This window comes from Cinclus cinclus, chromosome 6 (assembly GCF_963662255.1).
Source record: "Cinclus cinclus chromosome 6, bCinCin1.1, whole genome shotgun sequence".
In the NCBI taxonomy this organism is placed as follows: Eukaryota; Metazoa; Chordata; class Aves; order Passeriformes; family Cinclidae; genus Cinclus; species Cinclus cinclus.
In genome coordinates, this window is record NC_085051.1 from 23251259 (window position 1) to 23274322 (window position 23064).

Consider the following 23064-nt stretch of genomic DNA (forward strand, 5'->3'; position numbering starts at 1 on the left):
TGTGAGAGTGCATATAACAAAAATGTTTAAGAGTAAGTTCAGACAATAGCCCATCCACTTGTTCTCAGCTTCTTCTCCAGTTTCATTGCAAAGGCTTTGATTTTAACCGCATGACAAAATGCAAATTCAAATCCCATAGAAACCAATAGTTAGTGTGTTGTTGACTGGTTTGCACCAATCAAAATAGTTTATTTATAATAACTGCTGAATGTCGTCCTTTTAATCTACTTGTCAGCCTCTGGGTATGTAGGATACTTGACTGTCTCAATTTTTTCCTTAACTTTATAGGATGGGTACAGGCCTGTTCTTCCTAATTTCCTGTTGATGCCTTTTGAATAACCATCCCAGTGGTTTCCAGCTACTCCAATTATATCTCCAGGTTCCATAGGAATTTCATCAGCAGTTCGTGGATGATGAGCATAAATAGCAATCTGGTTGTGAGCATTCTGTCCCCCAAAGTAGTAGATATCATCCAAAGAATGGAAATACGCCGAAGCATCTGGATGCAACGTCTGCATAATTTCATAGGCAACTCGACAAACCTTAGAAACAAAACCAGAAGTCGTTAATATTGTGTGTGACTGAAATATACCACAGAAATCAACAACCCGTGTATAGCAATATTCCCCAAGAATATCAGGGTCTGGGTTAAAAAAAAACACCTGACCAACCAAAAAAATAGCCCCCAAAAAACCAAAAAACAAGCAAAACCAAACTAAAAATACCCACTTAAAAAAAAACCCCACAGATCCCCCTGCATATTTGCTACTAAAAAGTATGAAATTTTGCAGAATCTTAATTAGGCCTCTGGTGATCAGATTTGGTAGACAAATGAATAAATAAATAGCTAGATAAATAATTAGTACAGTCTACTTTTCATAAAATGAAAACATCTGTATGAACACTAGCAATTCTGCTTTTTAAAATTAATGATCTGTAGCCAATCAAATGCAAAAGCAAACGAGTTTTCTTTTTCTACTACTACTACTAAAAATTGTATTTTACTTCCCTTTGAACCTTCAGAATTTACATTTTCAAATTTATCCTGCAATAATGAGGCCTTGCATTTACCTTTCCAAAGGAAGTTCAAATTTTTACAACCAAACAGTTCCATAAGTCCAAGGTCTTAAAAGGCTGTTTATATTAGAACAGTGATAGAATTGTGATGCTGGCAACTTAGAAGACAAATAAATGAAATTGAATTCCATCAAGACAATAATTATGTTGGTGAGATGGAAGATGCAGTTTTACTTGTCATTGTACCCCATTTTATGGAATTTATGGAATTTTCTTCAGACTGAACACATGTTCCCACATCAGAATTATATTTCTCAGAGTTGCCAGAAACACAAAAAGCCTACCACTATATTAAAAAAACGGTTTTTTTCAACTGTCTGGAAAGCTGTTCTCTGTCAGGTATCTGACTTGGCTCTATTGTAGGTTTTCTGACTTCTGACTTCCATTACTGTACCTTTCTCTAATTTTGCATAAGTTTGATAAAGGCTGATTAACAATACAACAGATTTCTTCAATATGAAGAAGCATTTGAGCTTTTTCATAATTTTCAGTCTATGTTAATATAGTAAAGCTTGATTTTACTTTTATTTTCTTCCTTTGAAGACACAGTGAATAGAACTTTGATCAGTCATACAAGACGTATTTGTACTTTCTTAGCTCCTTTGAGAGAGGCATTTGCTTTAAAAATGTAATAGATTTCCTTTTATCCCTCTGCATCTGAACTTGAAAATAACTTTTCAGAAGTACCTTTCAGAAGATCAGGCTAAAGTTAATTATTTCGAAGTACATGCTACACACCATAATATAGAAACAAATTTGATTACCCATATACTTGCAAAAGGCTATTTACTTTATAGCTTCTGTGACTGTTTTTGTTTTATTCTCTGCCTGTGTGTTTACCCCAGGAAGCAGACACACATAATGCGCACTATAAAGATTTTAAATCTTTTCCATATAAATGCTTTTAGCAACTGTCTGACACAAAACATTCAGTATCTCCTCTCAGCAATTCTTTTCTTTGTAGCACCAAAGTTTTCTTTGTAGACTCTAAACTGTCGAGGACAGCAAGCAAAATACCCACATGCAGAAATATACCTAAAGCCAGCCTCCTATTTTTTACTCCCAGATCCCTTGTTCTGCAGCCTGTATATTTACCTGTACAATGAAAAATACAAGGACTAATAAATTCTGTAAGGAAATGAAGTTATGTCAGTCAGATGGAGCTGTGCCTTCATCTAAATGAAGACTGAAAAGACAAAAATAGTGTTTGTTCTAATGTGCAATCTTAATTCTCCTGCTATGTTATGATTTGTATAACTCCCATGTGGCTTTTCTATGAAAATAGAATCATTTAATCTATCATCAATTTATTTTATCTAAATAGAATCAATTAATCTATTCCATTAATGCGACATTGCTGAAACACAGTGCCAAGGTAGGTTGTTTCCCTTGACTCTCCATTATATGACAGAACTAATTCCTTAACAAGAGTATTTTAAGGAAATACCAATTCTTCAACTTGTACCAGCGTTCTTTCAGTTTCAGCACCATAAAACCCAATTAATACAGGGGAATTCCTGACTTTATTCACATATAGTGCCACTCTCTCTTAATATTTCTGTAATGAAGTTTAGAGTCTTTTGGGACAAATGGGGGAAAAAAAAGTCAGCATAGAATTGATTAATGAGAAAGTCCAAAACCACAATGGAAAGAAATAAGAATACATTTTTAACCTTAATTTCTCTTCATACCTTGGACAAAAGGTGGTCATTACTTCCTTTATTTTGCTCACCTTCAACGCCAAAGTAACTATCAAATAGTTTATTCAATCAATGAAAGGACTGGGGGGATAGCAATTCAAATGTTAGAGACAAGAGAAACAAATTTTAAACCCCTTAAAAGGAAACTTTATGAATAGTGTGAAACCTTGCAACAGATCTTAGAAAAACCCAGTACATGAAGATTCTGTACAGATCCACATTGTTGAATGACCAGGAAAACTGGTATAAAATTATTTTTGAGGAGTTTGAATTATTAAAGCACAATAAATTGCCTAGAATAAATTAAGTAAATTACTGGACCAAATTCATAGTCCAGCTATTGACAGTAACACTCTAATGTTGGATGTCCTATACTTCAGTAGAATTTTCTGTAACTCTGGAAAACCAAATATGTTATCCAATAAATAAGTCTACTGTGACATGCATGGTGAAAGTGAATGAGAGTTGAGCTCAAAGGTACCCTCAAAGGGGGTTGTATCAGATGCCCTCCAGAGGTCCTGAAGAAACTGTATCACCTTAACTGTGCTGATGTATTTTAAACATGTTCTTTCAAAATTATGCCAACACTTAAAATTCAATTGCAATATATTCTGGCCAAGCTATTTGCAACTATATTTAAACCATGTTTATACCCAGGGCTCTATTTAAAGCAAGCATTTATCACTATTAACACAGCTGTCTGAATACAATAACAGCAGAAAATGTTACAGACTTTTCATTATGATTTTATCCAAGACTACATAGTTCTTCCTTCAGACTATGAACTGTCTTTACACCAATGCACGTGTGGCCTTTCAGACATACAGCCGTAGGTTTTGTTTCTTTCACTGTTTCTTTCAAATCCACATTCAGTGGATGTGCTCTAGCTAAATCAAACAATACTATGAAAGTGGATGGCTCCTCACAGCTCTTATTTATTGAGGATTTTTACTTTGGATTTTACTCAGGCCTCAGGTCTGAAACAGCCTGGATTAATAACCTTCTAAATATGCTATAAAATGTCATTCTCTCTACAGGATGTGGTGAATGGTAAATAAAGTGCATGCACAAGCATGATTGAGGGATAAGAGGCTTTTCTATACTTTCCCTAGTTTTTCTGTTTTCTTGCTACTTCAACTTTATTAAGAATTCTGCCTGTCAAGGTCAATATATCACTGTATTCACCATCAATTAATACTAATATTTTGCTTGTTACCTATTTGTCATTACAGTGCAGAAGAAAATTTACATTTGATGCTGTGGAAAGCATTTAGTGTTTAAGTCAATTCTAAATTTTGGGTTTTGCATCCACTTCCATCTTAACAGTATAATCACGTGTGATTGCATCACCTAAGAGCATAACAACAGCAAGTAAAAGAACATTCAACCTGACAGAAATCATATCTTGCCATATGTGAATTAGGTGGCATATTAGCCACAAAATACTCCTTGATGACTTTTTGCTGTGCTTTTAATCCTAAAAGAGATTTTTACAAACAGAAGCATGAAGAAAACTAAGATTTAAAACTGGTACATATAATCAAAATTGTCTCTGCATTGCACTTTACCTGGGATGAAAATGTACAGACCAGGAAGTCTGCCTGAGACAAAAAGTGAATATCCAGAATGACACCTCTTAGGGAATTTTCAGTGTATCGGTTATGGAGTCCTGCTGACCAGGATATGGAGTTATCACTGATAAATTCATAATTTGGATACCTGTGAAAATACAATACACAGTTAATAGCATTGTTCTGTTTATCTTTTCTAAGAAGCATTACCTCTGCTGCAAGAATTAACAACAATGGTTGTTAATTCATTTTAAGGGAGTTTCTGCTTTGCAAGAAAACAATTTTGCTGAACCCTCTAGAAGGTCACTGCTGCCTCCAAGCATACCTCTCTTTATCTAGAAAAAATAATTAAATAAAAAAGATCCTGTATATCTGTCTGATACATAACAAAGTAGAAGTGAAAGAAATATCAGGAAGTATATGCCACATTCTACAAATGCTGCTGATTTTAGACAAAATGTACTCGGACCACTAAGTTTTGTCTACTGCTAAATAGGATATGGGATTGTGACTTTACTAGGCTACATTTATTACCCTACTCTTAGATACCGATGGGGACACTGTGCAAAAAACCAGTCACCTGTAAAAGGGACATATTAAATTAATGCATGTAAACTAATGAAAACAAGGGAAAAAAAAGTCCTTCACAGTTCTTAAGGTCATATGGAGAACCAATTTTGCAATTCACTGGTGAAAAGGAAAAAAATGTAAAATTCCATGCCAATACACTTTTCTTGCCTTATTACAAAACAAAGAAGTAGTACTACTGCAAGCCAAAATATATATTTTTTTAATATGAAACCTTATTTTATATTATAGTAAAATAAAAGATTCCATCATGTAACAATAACTTTAAAAATTTTAAAAATGTTTTTAAAAATATTGAAAAATAATGGTCTTTCACAAAAAAATTTACACTTCTGTAGTGGGGAACTGAAATCTGAAAGAAACTGGAAAGGAGCACAAATTAATTAAATTTTCAGTCAGCCTCCTATCAAAGACAATTATTATAGATGTAACAAAGGTGGTAACTACGTTGCTGTTACACAGCAATTATATTTCAATCATGAAGTGCAACTCACATGACTAACCAGCCAACTACAGAATTTTCACTATGCGGCTTATTATAAAACAAAACTATATATAAAAACGATATATAAAAGCTTTTTTTCGAATTTCTAACTTCATTGCAAATATAAGTCAACACATTATATAAGAGAGCAAGAGAGCCAATATAATATTCATAAGAACAAGCTAACTTATTTCATTTTAACATTAAAAGTATGGAGAAACTGTATTCAGAAGTGAAATGGACAAATATAGCTGCCTTTTGTAACTACCAAATCAGCAAATTTCTCTCAAGAGCAAATAAAAAAAACTGTATTCAAAATGTCCACTTTTGATGTGGAATGTATGGGACAGCTTTAAAGGGTGTATCTGATCATCAAATCCAGGGAAATTTCCTACTACATTACAAACAATAGTAAATAAAACGAAAGAAAACCAACAGAAAAAAGGAAGAGAAGGTGGAAATAGTATTAGAATAACTGATAACACCCCTTCTGAGGAATTACAGAAGCTTATATGAAGCTAAAAAGAGATTTTTCAGTAAGAACTCTTTTACAATTTTACTTCGGATATTTTCATGTCTAACATTTTTTGTCAATATTTAACCAGCTCTCAAAACACAACAGATGACACCACAATATTTGTCATATATTCTGTTATGATTTCCATTGTGTTAATCATATTTGGTTTTGATTTTTTTTTTTTTAAGGAAGAGAAAAGTACAGACCAAATGAAAATACATCATACTCTACTCTGAGAACTAGCTGAGAAACAGAGATAAGCATCAGTCTTATCTCAGTAAACAACTGTGAATGGAGCAACACAAAGAACATTTAACAGAAGATGGCATTTCTAGGGACAACAAACATAGTAAAGATATTTACACACTCCTTTGCAAGTTCTTGGTATCAAGAGTATCACTGAAATTAATCACTTCCTTTAGACTTCAAAGATCAGAATCCATATGCTGAGCAGACACAAAAGAACTCTTCCTGACAAATCTGATTTCTTACTAGCAGAAGATCATTTCAATAACTTTAGGGAATGAAGCATAAGGAAAAAAAGTGTCATATTTAATCTGGTAGAAAACAAAAGGTCAGAATTATTTACGCATCTTTTTTATGCACACATTTAAAATGTTCTCCTTCTTTCCTTTATTCTGGAAACAGTCATTGAGATGCTTTTAGATCTGGTCTTCAATTCCATTTTATAAAGCTGATCCAAATTCATCTAACCAACGGTTTCAGAGCCCACTCTTCAAAACAATCATCAAAGCTTGTAATTTATCCACTCACGCATTTAAGTTTTCAAACAAGCACTTTTATGTTGTCTCCCACACACAATGCTTGGGAAAAGAGGTTTCTTTTAAAATGTGAGTGAAATAGCAGCCATACTCAGTGTGACCAAAGAATCTTCTGGTCCACTATGCCGTCTCCAACACAGGCTGAAAGCAGACCATACAAAAAAACCACAGGAAAAGGCCAAGTGCACAGTCCTCTCAAGCTGTATGTGGCCCACTCAGTTCCTGCATCAGGTGAGGTTTACTTCTCCTTCCCATTTATTACAGTGCTTGAGATTGTATTTGAAGCTATTCTTGTCACAATGACTACAAATAAAGGAAATGAAACTACCAAAGTTACTTCCATTCCCTTTTCCATCTGTATTTATATTATGATTAATGTAAGGCTTACATTTTAAGTTTTTGGGGAATTACTTTCTTCTTTTCTAAGTAGAACTTAGGCACAATCTTATTACTAGGATTCCTGAATGTGTAGAAAATGATTCATACATAATAAACTGTCATATTTTTACTGACAGAAAAACCAAAATGCAAAGTTGTGTAGGATGCCTTCTATCTTTACTCACACAGTCTCTTCTCTGAAACAGGAAAGGCCCAGATTGTGAAATCGCGGAATCGCTTAAGTTGGAAAGGACCTTTAAGATCACTGACTCCAACTATAAAACCCAGCACTGCAAAGTCCACCACTAAACCACCACCCGAAAGTGCCACACCTACATGACTTTTAAATACCTCCAGAGGCAGTGGTATTACACTTCCTTGGGCAGCCTGCTCAAAGATAAAACCAAATAATGGAAACTGGCACAACTCTTGTTTTCTTTGTACTGGATTATACCTACTTAGTGTATCTCTTCCACATATCTAAAAATAATACCCAGGTCTTCTAAAGCTGTCTAATAGATTCTTGAAACCTATGTACTGGCCAGGAAGGATTTTATTTTCATTCCCTCTTATGAGAAATCAAAAGAAGGTGAGGAGGAGAGAGTTAAAAATCTTTCCTTCCTGCACCAAACAGCCTCAGATAAGGATACAAATCAAGCGCAGAAATGGGAGTGTTTCAAGTTTCTATGGGTTTCAGAAGCTGATCAACTCCTTGTGTAACTACAGCTTATCACAGCAGGTGCAAAGCAAGGTGGGGTCCAGGCTCCTGTTCTCAATTGCTAAGCCTGTGGAAGTGTCCAGAACAGGAACCAAAAATTTTCTTCCCTCTGAAAGAAGATTGTGAGTATATGTGTAAACAGATTGAGTAAAAAATACTGTGTCTTCTCAGGTCTTGCTCTAAAACAATTGGAAAATACATGAGGCTGCTCATCAGATTCTAGCACTTTGAAGCACTGCTGAATTCTATATATCAGGCATACTATGACTTGGGGGGATGGGGAGTGCTGGCCAAACTACAGATATTAGAAAGGGTGGAAAGACATTAACCTGCTTGTGGAAGTAAATAAACAGTAAAAAAAGGAGAAAAAGAAAATAGAGATGACTTTACAGGTTAACATTCTAGAAGGAAGAATGTGATTTGTTCAATTTTTGTGCTCATGTACAAAAGAAAGACACCTAAATAGGTTCATATACAAACCAGAAATATATTAAATATGGTCTCTTAAGAATTTATGTTTATATCATCTGTATTATTTTGAATACCTTAAGAAGTGAAGACACTGTAAGTAGTATTATAGACTAGAAACACATGTACTAGACATTCAAAAATTAGCATGTTAAAACTATTAAATCAGCCAAAGAAAAAGCAATTTACACCATCCCGAACACATCACTTATCCAAGATAAATAGCACAACCTCTGATTACCAGAAGCTGTCAAATGCTTTAATCCTCTGATCATTAAATTGTTGAACTCTCAATCCTGCTACTCTCTACTAAAATTGTTCTACATGATCCTAATTCTGAAAATAAATCACTTCTTTCCTTCTTTTGGTAATAGAACACAAACACTCTACAAACTAGCGGTAGTGACTGCACTTCACTACTTTATTACTGCATCTTTACTACTGTACTTGCAGTTGGTAGACATCTGACTGCATGGAAATTTCTGAAACTTAAGTCAAAACACTCCTGTTTTCATGACTATGAATATCTTAAAATACTTCTCTTGCCAGAAACAACATGCCTATTCATGTGAATGTTGGCTAAATTTTCTTTACTTAAATGCCAACGCTGTTTGACAGCCAGTCACTCTGTTGTAGAGAGATACAGTACCTAGTACTTACTAATATTATTGCACCAAATAATGAATGCAACATAAGCTACTGCAATGTGACAGCTGTTTTCACCAAAGCTTGGTAGTTCAATGTGACTAGAACATTTTTGTCAGAAACGTAAACCAATTTATAGCTGATTTCACAAGAAGAGAAGGAAAAGCTTCTTTGCTGCCAAAACATGACCTTAACCTGCCTTCAGATGCTATTAAATGCCCAAACATCAAATTGCATTCTGCCTTCTGTGAAATCACAGGAAGTTTCAAATGCCTTCTACTCAAGCTTCTGAAGCTGCAAGCAACAGTAGGGTGCAAGCAATGTAGGAAATCATGTTTCAGTGTAGGCTGTGACCTGAAAATGCAGCAGTAAAACACAAAAAATTCTTCAGCACTTAGAGATTCTATGCCTTTTATGAAGAAAACATAAAATTAATGCTGTATGGCTGAGCTGTATTTTACCATATTAAAGTAAAATTGTGATTTGGAATGGACTTGAGCTGCAATTCTTAATAAAATTCAGTATTGTTTTACTGAGTAAGTTAAAATTACAGAATTTGTTTTTGTTGCCATTACAAATTTGGGGTAATATGTTTACACAGGTAGAGCATCACATCATTATTATTATTCACTGAAAATGCTAAGGTTTGAAAGTTAAACAAAAATAAGGAAAAATTCATAGCTAAGATTGTTACATCAATATTGAATTCTGTTCTATTACAGTTATTAAAGCTATTTAGGACAATATAATGAATTACATATTATAACCTCAACTTTGTATTACCTGTCTTTTCATTGTTTAGATTTGCACTTTAAATGCTATAATTGTTTCTGCCTTTGTTCTTGCCTCTACACACACACAAAAGGAAGGATTAGGTTGCCATCATCTGGAGCTGAGTTTGTTCATTTAGTTTTTACAAAACACTGTAATTTTAAACAGAAGCCTTTCATAGATATGAAAGAAAAACAAAAACAGCACAGTTGAAACAGACAGGTTTTCAATGCTGAAGAAAACTCTTCTACTACAAAATGACGTTTCTGCTTACCTTGCATATACCAAAGAAAATCTGTTACGTAGTATCTTATATATTTTTCCAAGAATGCTACCAAGAATAGAACAGTTCAAAAATTTGCTGGTACCAAGTTGCTTTGATTTTAGAAAGTATTAATTAATTAATAAGAAATATTAATTTACAAGGAAATACAGGCAACCTAGGAGTAAATGAATGTTTACTGTGTATCCACATTCTAGGGAGCTAGAAGAGGATACAGAGCAAAAAAAGGGACAAAGACACTGGAAGAAGTTGAGAATCCCACTTATATTTAAGGAGAAAATTATTCTACATGATGAAAGTCTTCCATGTTATCAATATAGAAGTCCTTCTGAAAGAGGGAAGAGCTTCATCCTAAGCTTTTCAACCCACTTATAAAAATGCCACTGGCAACTGTTCACAGAGAGATACTTTTTGGACAGTTTTTATATATTTCTTAATATATTAACCAGGTTTTATAATATTTCTAAGTAGCTTTTTTGGATATGGATGTTGAAAAGTAATTTGTGTGTGTTTATTATTTATATGTATATTATTTTTATTTACCTCCCTTCTATACCATTGATTTGTTTCTCCATAGTCCCAGGTATCTTGCTCAACTCTTCTAGATTTTTAACATTAAGCTTTGAAAAAGTATGCTTGGGAGATAAAAAAAATCCCAAAAAAGCGTATCTGAGAGAAAAATCAACATCACTGGAAAATGAAATGCAGTCTTAACGGAATAAAGGATTAAAAAAATAATTATACTAAAACTTGTGATGCACAATAGCCAGAAATTGTAAAGCTAACTGTAAGGAAGGAACTGCAATATAAACATAATTCATCTTACTTGGATTTTGCCTCTTGCAACAATGAAGGGTCATCAGTAGCCAAATACACTCTTTTTTTATCGACATGCATCCTGCGAGCAAGAAGCTCAAAGCGCTCTTCCACGTGTACCATGTACTCTTCAATGGGGTGAAATGCTGCCTCTGTCCCCACTTTGTCTGTCCTTCGGACATGAACACTGCAAAAAGGGAGAAACTAGGCGTTACATTTATAAATACTATTCATACTTTAGCAAATGAAATTTTAAATTCAATCCCTATTTAAAATAAGGAGGGAGTAAAAAAAAAAAAAAAAACAACAAACAACTCATCCATGTCCATCAAGACACCCTGAGAATATGAAATTAGTCTGTTCTCAAAAGTAATATAATAACCTGACAAGGGAAGCAAAGGGTAACTGAAAGAAAGGAATGAACAACATTAAATTAAATTATAGCATATAAGGTAGCATTCCTTTTGTGCACAAGGTTAAGTTATCTGCTGTAGAGAGATAATGCTTGATCAATACAGGCCAAAAGGAAAATAGGAATATTTGCATCATACAATGCAGTTTGAATTAAGGTAGTTACAAATGCATTTTTTTGACCTCCTTGAAAAGTAACAATTATTCAGATACAGCAGCAATGAAGTGCCCTACCAGGTCAAGGTCAAAAGCCAACTAACATTTGGACAACCTACTGGATAATCCTAGACATAAAGTTTAAGGACTGAAGGAAATTCAGGCAAAGGAAGAAGACTCTAGCACATCAGAAGTAACATTTTTCACACTACATGGTGGAAAAACCTTTCTCCCATGAGTTGCTTTTACTGCTTTTCTTCCTTCTCCCCTTATCTCCCCACACAGACCTTTCCAAATCACCATGACTGCTGAGAAAAAACACTGGCAAACACACCAGCGGGGAAGGAAAAGGCACATACCATGTTCCTATGCAGCCAGTGATAAAATTAGTTGTGAATTGTGGCATGTAATATGTAGACTTAACCTTTTATCCTCAAATTTAAAAGCCACAGGCACTGGAAAGAAGACATAAACAGTAAAGTGCCTGGAATATAAGCTCTAAGGCAATTAAATTAATGAAATTCTGTATTACCAGATGTGGAAAGACATGTTAAAAAACCTTCTATTGAGCTACCTTTTATATATCCGTCCAACTACAGGTAGACAAGTGTGCCAAAGAAGTATTTGCAACCAACTTGTATTATGCAAAGTTAAAAAAAATAAGAGCTTCATCTAGAAATCACCCTCACACCCCACAGAATACTTTGAGACTCTGATTATCATTGTAAAACAGTTTTTCCTGAACAGGAATCACTATATCCACATATTAAAGCACAGACAATTAAAAAGAAAACTAAATACCCACCCGATCACTGGATGTTTGAAACCAAGTTTCCTTGTGGCTTCCTCTATTTCTTTTTCTAGCCAAGGCTGTGGACGAATCAAGTATTTCACAAACTGTGAGACCCACCACACTGCAGGATCCCCATGCACACGAATTAGTCTATCAGCCAGGTCTTCAGGGACAGCCAAGGGCAAATAGGGTGGCCGTGGGTGTAGGCTGTCCACAATGGGAAGTTCCACCACCTGAACATCCTTATCATTAGCCTCACCTGTTTTAAAACACATACTAAGATGAGTCAAGTAGTTTACTTTATTAATAAGCTTTACCTTTGCCAAATAATATCCCAAACATATCAATTCATCTGCATCTTCAATTTCAAAATGACTACCTAACCCTTGCTCTACTTTTCCAAAAAACAGCAATAACAAGTCTAATAAAATTCATAGTTTTAGACTAGATTGAAATAAGAGTTGTATTGAACAATGCACCCAAGTAGAACAAAATTGAAGGTTTTTGAATTCTTAGCACCTGGTACTTAATAAATTATAAAACGTGTTCCTGTTTATATATTGATACCTTCTTACATAAAACTCTACCATTACTGTGTGCAAAGGTTTATTATCTGGACAGACTAGTTATCTAAAATGTCTAAAATTCAGTTACTTGTTTAAAAATTAACAAAGAAATATTTTAAGGCATAAGAAATCATTTAAAAAGTAACTTCAACTCCGCTGCTCTTTTGACCACATTTTATTGCAGTGAATTTCAGCATTTCAGACATCATTGTAACTACTAAATTAGCTGCTCTGTTGTTAGAAGAGGAGGAATACAATTCTTGTCTTCAAGAAATTAAATAATGAAGTAGCAAATTAAATACTGTATAAGTGGGTGATATACTTACAGGTAAGAATTTGTTATGCTTTAAATATTAACTACAGAAGAATATACAGATGGTTTAGATGGGATTTTAAATCAAGGCATAATAGCCACCAAATATCTTGTAAGAGTTTTTTCAAATTAGACAAATACAACTGTCTACATAACTGATAATTCAAAGCTATGTTCACATACTGAAATAAATTATAATACATGACAACATAAAACAAAGCATTACATTTTTAAAGCAATGAACATTTCAGACAATATTTCTCATGTGCTCATTTCCTCCAAAATAATGTTTCCATTGTCTCTAGCATTTACTGGCAAAGATTGTTAGTTCTCCCTTTAGTGCTCACCAGCCAGGAAAAAAAAACTGCTTTAAATATAAGCAAATCAAACTCATGTAACTGTTTATGACTAAGTAAACCTTAATGCTGAAAAAAATCAATTCAGGGAAGGAATAGTGAGTTTAAGAGCATAAGAACAGTTAAAGATACCAAAGATAAGAATACTTTAGCAAGATTAGTCAAAATTCTGCAGTAACTCTCTGGGAGTTATTTAAATAAGGAATGTTTGTTATGCTCAGGTATATTTTCAATTCATTTTTACCAGATTTGGAAATCTATCTTCCAAGATGTATCTATGTGTCAGTATTTCATCACTGTACTGTATATCATCACTGAAAGGGATTCTTTAGAAGAATTTCCCATACTACAGGTATGGATGATTCTTTTTAATTCAAGAAGCCAGTTCATATTTTTACCATCTATAATATCACACTCACAGGAAAAGATTTAACACAAGTTCATAAATTCAGCAAAAATATTGAGCATTTAAATCTTCTTATGATGGATAATACTTTATTAGTACAACTTCAGAAAGCTGCAATAAAGAAGGGCAGCATGAAGCCAGGGAAGTGCTAAATCTGGTGCAGATGTGAAGTATCAGGCAAAAGTTTAGAAGGAGAAGAAGAAATGTTTAGCTTGGGAATAGTACGAAAGAATGCTTGAGGTTCCATCCTTTTTACCTTCTTTCCCTCAACTGAGAATGGGAGAAGAAACAGGGCAGCAGCAAATAAAAACAAGAGCAGTCTTTGCCAAGAGAAGAAAAGATTTCAATCTTGAGTTAGAGAAGGAAATTTGCTGCAAATTTCCCCTTTAGAGGGGAAAAAGTGGGTGATGCAAAGCTGCATATAAAAGGTGAATGTTAATTAAATACAGCATCACTGACAAGCTTTTATATTTTGTTCTGTGACTGAATATATATGTTGGTCTATAAAGACAGTCATTTGTATAATCTTGCTATTGATAAAGCTGACTGAGCAATCTGACTTCTATTTGACATTCCTACCCTGAAAAGCACTCAATACATCCCATCATGTTCCATCCTATTTAAACAATGAATGTGCTTCTAAAAATTTCCACAGGCTGTCTTAAGATTTTGAAAAAAATGAGATTGGCCAGAAATAACAAAGCAAATTCTCAGCATATATAGCAAATTATGTTAAAGTATACTAAAATCACAGAATATCAAAGAAGATCATGAAAAAAGAATCATATTTCAGCTTTCAACTCTGTGATATGTTGTTTGAATAGTAATGAAGTTGCAAGACTTGCTGCAAATCAAGATCAGAAACAAAATGTATTTCATTACGGAAAAGCAATTTGATTGTTCAAAATTAACTACTAGGTCGAGTGTTATCTTTAAAAAAAATTACTAATCAAATCATAAATATGGTCATGGCTATTTCAATGATGTTGTAGTGTGTTAATTGCTTATATACAAACGTCATCTGCATAAGCAAACACATATATGTGTACAATTTCAGAAAACCTTATGGCAAATCTCCGATTGTATTACCTATATTATCATATCTGAATGAAGGAAAAACTCCCCACTATTCTTTAATCACTTTTAAGAGCATGAGAAAATAGATGCAGTGAAAGGAAAACTTAGAGCAAATTTTTGCTTTTGCACTGGACAGAACCAGTGTAAAGCAACTCTAGTAACCCTGAAGGAGTAAACAACTCTCTGCAACAGCCATACAGGCAAGAGACGGCATTCTTACCCTACTGATCACTTTTTTTTTTCAGTATTCATGAAAAGATTTCTGATATGCAATGAACTTGCCCTGTTTTCAACAGGTATAGTTTAAAAAAAAAAACCCTTGTTTTATTTTTAAAAAAATTGTTTTATTTACTCAGAAATAAGCTGCAATCAAAACCAATGATATAGGAGATAACCAAAACTCAGTCAGACCAATAGACAAGCAGATACATTAGAGAACAATAAGTCACATCACTCATTCATATGAATTTGCAACTGACGATAATGAAACCAAGTTAAAATACATAATGATTTTTTAATCCACATTTCAGTTGTTCACTACATTTTCTCTAAATTGTAATATAATTGAGTTTCTTCTACTTCACAGATCTGTTTTGTTAAGTAATAGATAAGCCATAAAAGGTAATAATCCATACTAATGTTTACGTATTTTTCTCGTGCTGACAGTTTAAATCACAGCATCATCACGCCAGTGAGGTCCAATTCTCTGCTCAGTGGTGGTATAATTTTGATATTTGATCACAGAATCAGAGAATTATTTAGGTTGGAAGACACCTCTTGGAGTTGCTATACATAACTTACATGTCAGCAGTAGTTCAAGTTACTACTTCTGGTATGATTTATTTTACAGTTGTCAAAATTTGTCACTATAATTCTACTTATAGCTTAACTTTCGTATGAGTTCAGGTGCCATTTTTCAGTTTGGAATTACCTAAGTAATTGTCTTCCAGAATTCTGCAACTTAATCCTGTTTTGCATTTTACTTCACTGAATAACCAAAGATTGAGTGTTTTTGCAAGAGTCATAAAGTACTGCAATATTGAAAACACTCACCACAACATGCTCTGGAGGAAGGTCCTGGACTGAAATTGATTTTAATTCAGTTGACCCATGCCAGTTGTACCATCTAGTTCTTATTTATTACCAGTTTTTGGATATGTTTATCACTAATAAATCAGTAACACAGTTTCAATTTCCAGGAGACCCAACTAATACTTTTTAAATACGGGCATGAGCTCTGTGTGGCATAAAAAGCATTTTGCATCTTTGCTGCAGTATCCCAATGTACCTTAATCACTTTATAGCTCTCAGGACTTATATAAGTTTTGTGATTTGGCATAACCTTACCATCCCACCTACTTTTCAAATTTACTCTCTTTTAAAGCCTATTTAAAAACTTTCGCTATTTGTATCTTTCTTATCAACTTCTTTTTCTTGGAATTCTGAAAAATGCTAGTTTGACTCAAAAAGACATTTGGAATGTTGTCATTTTAGGTAAGCTTACTTTCTGCCATCTGAACACTGGCTCATACCTGCACTTGGATGGGCATTTTCACTGGGTGTTGATTAATTTCTTACCTGAAAGGAGAATGACATTTTACCATGAAATCACTGCTATCAGTTAATGTTAACTGAAAACCTGATTATTCATTTTCTTACTAGTTCAAAATTCATCAGCTAATTTCAACTTTTTCAAGAAGTCCTTAAAAGTACGCCAAAGAACACCATACCAAGAACATCCCTGTCTTGTGACTGTGAATTTCAATTTAATTTCAGTTTGTCTTTTAGAAACACAACTGAATAAACTGATGTAAAAATGTAATCTCTTCCCTGCTTTTCTGTTTCTATAATATACTTCATTAAGCTGATATCAACTTGCAGAGGCTTCTCACAGATCTACTTGACCAGGCTCTACAGCACAAAAGACTGACTGCCAATTTGGAACCTTACCCAAGTGAACAACTCTACATTCAGCCACAGGAGATATGTCAGAGTGCTGGGAAAGCTGTTTGATTAGCACAGGGTATGGTAAGAGGACTGTGCTGAATTCTCTCAGGGCTCCTCATGGTCCTGCTGGCTCCTGTGACGTAGTGCAAAGGACAGCAGGTTCAGGGCTCATCAATGATGTTTCAGTGCTCTTCTCTTCAGACACAGTAAAAAATGAAAACTATGCAAAGTTATGGCGTGTTGTGCTCTTTATGAATTGTCAACCAGTTCAGAAGAAAGTAAAAGTATGCTTCTATCTGTTTTGTGATGCAGACTGCACCTCCTATAACTATCTTCTGGGCATTTTCAAGCTTAAATAGAGAGATTTATACCATAGTTGAGTTATAAAATTTAATTGACATGAGGTAAAAATCATATTTTTCCTTTAACGTAGTCAATGTAGAATACAATTCATGCATCAAAATTCTTTTTTTTTCTCTAAGATTTTGCTTTGTACAATTTTAAAACAGCATTTTTGAACTTGGTCTCTAAATTATTTCTCGCCAGTGTTTCACTTACTAATTTTTTAATCACCCTTTATGTAACCAAGCCTTTTAAGGCAGACAGGTGTTGAATAAATTTGGTGCAATTCTGTTTTAAAGAAACTGAAAATACAGTCCTTTTTTCCCCAGGTTTCACATGCCATATGGACAGTGTTGTCCCATTTGTCATCCCAAGAGGCTGAACCTCAATACCTCCAGGAATGAATAAACCAGAATGTTTTCAAACATGCCAACACGCCTTCTATTACTCTTCTCAACCCAGAACTTCCAAGGCTTTTTTCCTGCATTCTTTCCTATCCTCTCCTGCACAACCCTTACAATTACCCTCACTTGCTCTCACGTCCCTTACTTCTCGGGGTTCTGTTTGCATGTTGAAAAGTGGCATCTGTGATCAGTCACTGCCTCTCACTTCCTCACTGGCCTGAATGTTGACTTCAGTGGCTCTTTACACACACCCATTTTGTCTATTTTGAGGACTTTTGAGAGACCTTAACAGGACATTTATTTTAGTCAAATTTGGCCAAAATTCATCCAATATTCAGGGCTTAAACTAAGTTAGGCTTAAGAAGAAAAAGAGCACATAGAAAGGTAAAGCACAGTGACAAAACTTTTGCTCTCACAAGAAACGCGTCTAAAATAAATCTGTAAAGACACTACTTTAACACTTCCCTCCCAAAAAATAAAACCTTAATGATAGTCTTTCCTGCTCCTGCAAAAACTGTAATGTCCAGAGCTACTGAAATGCCAACATGTCTTTTAACACAAGTGACTGCAATAATACTTATTTTCCCATGTTATTCCAGTTCTTTGATTATCCTACCTATAATCAAAACCACAGCATAGAGATAAACAGTGCTCCTACTGTCCTGACAAGTGATGAGATTCCAGTGTATTTCTTCCTTTTTGATCTGATGGGGGCCTCAACTGAGTGTAACAATTTCTGCATTTGCAATAGCTCTGTCTCTCAAAAAACAAAAGCAGTGGTGCCTTTAGAGCCTCTGTTCCCTTTTTAGCAGCTCAGGTGAGCTGCACTATAAAGACCTGTATTTCTGTTTCACTCGACTGAAAACTTCTCATCACTTACTAGAAGCTTTATGTGGAAACTGTCACATTGCTTTGAGAGAATATTAAAAAGTAAAGATTTTTCCCATTCTCAATTGTTTAGATACCCAGTGTGTCAGCTGGAAAGTTTGCAGATTAAGAGATTGCACAAACGGACTTCACAGAACAGTTAGAAGACCATCAAACTAGGTAGAAATCAGGCAGTTTACTAGCAATTTATTTTTCCTTTTCTTTTAATATATTCAAACTGCTTTTGAACAATGCCCCATTTCATCTAAACACCCAATATGAGAGGGGTACCAGTTAAAGAGGAGCTCCAATTCCCTGGCTGCCAGAAACTATCATGAAATGTATTTGCAAAGGCAAATACACTTTTATAAATGCAAAGGGGTTTTGCCACGTTCTCCAAGTCTAGTCATTCAGGTAAACAGTAAACAGAATTGATATTTTGTAAGTACGATCATACGTAAGGATAGTTGAAATAACTCAGGAATACATAAAAAAGATCAGCTACATTGATGAAAAACCAATTTTGGATTTGATTTCAAACAACTCCACTGAAGCTTCTTCTCTATTTCAGTCTAATGTTAATTATTATGTATTTGAAAATAGTTCCAAATACTTGCCTTGAATATTAGGTTATCTTTTCTCTAATAGAAAATAGCTTATTTTTACGATAATCCTTCAACAGCTTCAAGGACTTATCTCTTGCATGCATATACTGAGTGGACATACACTCAAGCCTGTAACAGGCATGCATAAGCATGTAGAAAACAAGACAACATGCAGGCAGTACTTAATATCTCATGACCTAGAAGTTTCCAACAAGTCGTGACAATGGAGCTTAATATTTGCAGCTGGCTGTCCAGGCATCTAGCAGAGAAGTACTTCCAGTTTAGACAAGACATATACTGTCTTTCTGAGACAGTGGTTTATTACTCCTAATCTTGTATTGTTCTAATCTGAACACGTGGAGGACTCCTCTTTCAATGAATTAGTAAAAGAATACCTCCACATGCAAGTCCAGATGGAACATAGCTCTCAAGGTATTTGTAGACAAAAGGACATTTTGGTTACCCATAAATAACACAGGAGAGAATAAACCTAAGTTGTTTGAGATTCATAGCAGTGAGGCACACGTCACCTTAACAATGCATCTGAAAGAAACAAGGATGCATTCTACTTCATATGGTCTACCTACATGAAAGGAGAAAATCAAGAGTGTAAGCCTGCAATAACGGAAAAGGAAATTTTTCAGATCTTCAGTCATAGGGGAAAATATAATGGAAGTATTAAGAAAAAAAACCAAGATAAATCACACAAGAGATACTTTCTCCATAACTATTACAGTAATAAACTACTATTAATTTGCACATTATTAGAAACTTAAAACAACTACTTTAGTTAAGAGTACTTGCAAAAAAATATCTCTTTTGTTCAGGTTTGTCACAGGATTTATGTAATGCCAGATAAAGGAAAGCATCTTCCAAAGATTTCTCTAAAAAAATTCAGCACAATCACATTTGTGAACATGAAATGCCAAAAACATGGTATTACAGTAAATATTTTCTTTTAATATGAAATATTTATTGTTTCATTTAAAATCCTAAATTAAATTCAATACTAAAATTAATGTGTGTCTTCAAATATGGGTAGGAGATCAGTGCAATAAAAGGCAGCTTTTCAAATTTCTTATCTGTTCACAATGCTAGAAGTAAATCAGTGGGCTAAAGGCCTAAAGATTGAGAAACAAAAATAAAAAAATGCAAGAAATTATTTCTGCCTTAAAAGTCTTAGTATAACTTTCAGTTATTTCACATGGTGGAAAAACTTTATTCAAAACCATGTGCCTGTAAGCAGCTTCTCAATATGACATTCTAAATCTCGACAAGATTCATCTCAAGAATTAGCTGACAGTTTAAGGTTCTCTTTTAATTCATTACTCAAATGCAAGAAGACAAAATCCTTTCAGGACTTGGTGCTGTTACACTGAAAGGAATAAAACACCCAGCCTTGTGCTACTGTAAAGAACTGAAAGTAGCTGCATGAAGAGAAAGAATGGCCACCATAATAACTGATATATTCCCAAACATCAGAGCCATAACCCATAGTGCTGGCAGTGCTCTGGGAAGTCTCCCACCTGGAAATGGCAGTAGACATTTTCAAAACGTAGGAAGGGTTTGGATGACTTGAATTCAGCTCCACAACTGCCAGTTCAGGTTATTCTTGTTTAAAGATTACTTAAAAATAAGTAATATTACTTAGCTAGAACATTGGAATGACCAGTGTAATACATTAGAGAGTTATTCAAAACTTGAATGCAGGTTATAATTCCCTAAAAACCTAACAGTGCTTCAGTTTGGATTGAAATTTATGCAGCCAAACAACTCAGATTAACATTTCAAACTTTGCAGCTTGTTTGACACCTAACATACTTAGTTTACCTCAGGCCATCTCTTCATACTAAAAAAAAAAAAAAAAAACCCTGTTTTTTTAATTTGAGTACAAGACACACTATTTTTCCCTACTGTGCATGCTGGAGTACTTTTCAAGTAAAAAATAGTTACCTTAAACCAAATAAACTCTAATAATAAGCCAATTTGTAGCTTTTTTGCTTATTAAACAATTCTTATAAGGGTGACAGTTAAGCAAAAACCTTTTATTACAGTTTGTAATGGAGAGTTTGCTTACCAATCTGTAATTTGCCATCCATGATTTAATGCTCGTGAGAAAGTTTGCAATTAACCACTAACCTACAGGTACTATTTTTGCTACTACATTTTGGGGGGGGGGGGAGGTGGGCAACATCAGTCTGTTAGGAAAAAGGGAAAGCTATGCTTCAAAGTGTAGTATTTCATATGAACAACATGAAATCTGTGATCAAATACGCAATCGATTATTCCTACCACAGAACAGAGCAACGCCAAGAATTCTTTTCTCTGCCTCCCTGCACTCTTTGGATTTTTAAACCTTCAGCTTCAGCTTCCCCTTATCAAGACATGCAGGGAAAGAAACCCCTGCTATTTGGAAAGCAATTATTTCAGCAGGCACACTGAGGTTACCTTGCTTCATTTCAGCATGGCTGAAGAATTCTCATGGATTGCTAATCTGCTTATGGTCCTGCCCATGCAAGGAACTATTATCAAACACTCAGTTGCATTTTATACAGGCATCAAATCTTAACCTAAATTGGCAATGATGTAAGAAGAATTCACTGTATACAATCCCAACATTTTTGTTTCTTGAACATTTTTTGACAGATAGCACAATTATATGCATCAATCTTTGAAGATACATAGACATTCTTACTTATGCTATCAGAAAATTTACTAGACAATGGCTGTATTTAAATGCATTTGTCTCCTATCCGGTTAAAAGATGTTACTGACATGCAAAACAATGTCCAATACCCTTATTTTACCAAGAATAGAGTTGATGTAATTCCTCATATAATTAGATAAAAACCAGTGGTACATTTGAGCCACATAAATGGCTTAATTAGGATCAACTTGGCTTGATTGACTATAGCATGAAAGAACACACAGATGTATTTTATTACAATCTCCTTAAAATACAAATTAATTTAGTTCAGTACGGCAGATTTGGGACTGCACAAGTGAATTTCATGACACAAGTTGTAAGACAATATTAAAAGTATCACTACAAAACAAATTTTTAAAAACCCATACCCACTCAAAAACCAAAGGCAAACATTCTTCTGTGTTAAAAATCCCCAAAAGAAATAAAACTAGTTATAAGAAAAGACAGCGTCTCCGGTAATTCCAATTTCAGATCATGCAATTATTTTTTTGCTTTTCTACTTCTGGACCAGTTGCCGTAATAGGGGTCAACAGCAGCAATGAGTTTTTGCTAAAAAGCTGACTTCATCTCTAATTAAAATTGTCCAGCCACATCTTTGTCTAAAAGTAGAAATACTTCCCATATAGAAATACCTATAAAAGCTTTTAAAGCTTGCTTTATAATTATGGTTTATAATCTCCCACTGTAAAGCAGATTTTTATATCCTTGAATCAGTGTAGGTATTTCTCAGAATCCTTTCATATTTATCAATATTCATTTTGAAGGCCAGATAACAGACGTAGAGTGTCCTGCAGCTGGTCTTTGCTCTTCTTGCTATTATTCAATAATCCTCCACTTAGAAATGAATAAGGATCACACTTAGCTCTTTAAGGCTACTGCATTGCTCTGAAAACTCTGACCTAGCTCATCAGAATTCCAAGGTCCTTTTAAGAGTAACCACTTCCTAAATATATTTATGTGTTTGTACAGACAAATGTCTTTACACAGAGTATCTTACAAGGCACCTTGAGGACAAAAAAATCTACACAATATCAGTAACTTGATTTCAAGATTAACATAACTGAAAAAAAAGGGAAAATTCAGAGAGTTTGCTGTTACACTGTTCTCTCAAATCACCGTTCTCCAGTTTGCTTCACAGAAACGGAACTTGCTTGAATTAAAATGTAAATAATGAAAGTCCTTGTATAAAAACAATGTTAATAATTAGAACTAGAAATGAACCCATTTTTTCTGCAAGATTTCATAAACAAAGAGTGAGATGTGGGAGCAAAACATAATTCATACAGTTGTATGCAAGTTAAAAGGCTTTTTGGACC

General features: G+C 34.3%; 1 protein-coding gene across 4 annotated transcripts in view; it reads right to left on the reverse strand.

Annotated features, from left to right (window-relative positions):
* Positions 1-201: 201 nt before the first annotated feature.
* The window catches only part of FUT8 (fucosyltransferase 8), a 45337-nt gene continuing 22474 nt past the window's right edge, over positions 202-23064 (reverse strand). For all 4 annotated transcript variants that reach the window (XM_062494708.1, XM_062494705.1, XM_062494707.1 and 1 more), the window contains 4 exons: positions 12171-12417; positions 10809-10985; positions 4346-4496; positions 202-542 (listed from right to left, as the gene is read on the reverse strand). In XM_062494708.1, coding sequence (XP_062350692.1) covers positions 225-542; positions 4346-4496; positions 10809-10985; positions 12171-12417 — 893 coding nt within the window. In that variant the 3' untranslated portion in view covers positions 202-224. The remainder of the gene's footprint in view (positions 543-4345; positions 4497-10808; positions 10986-12170; positions 12418-23064) is intronic.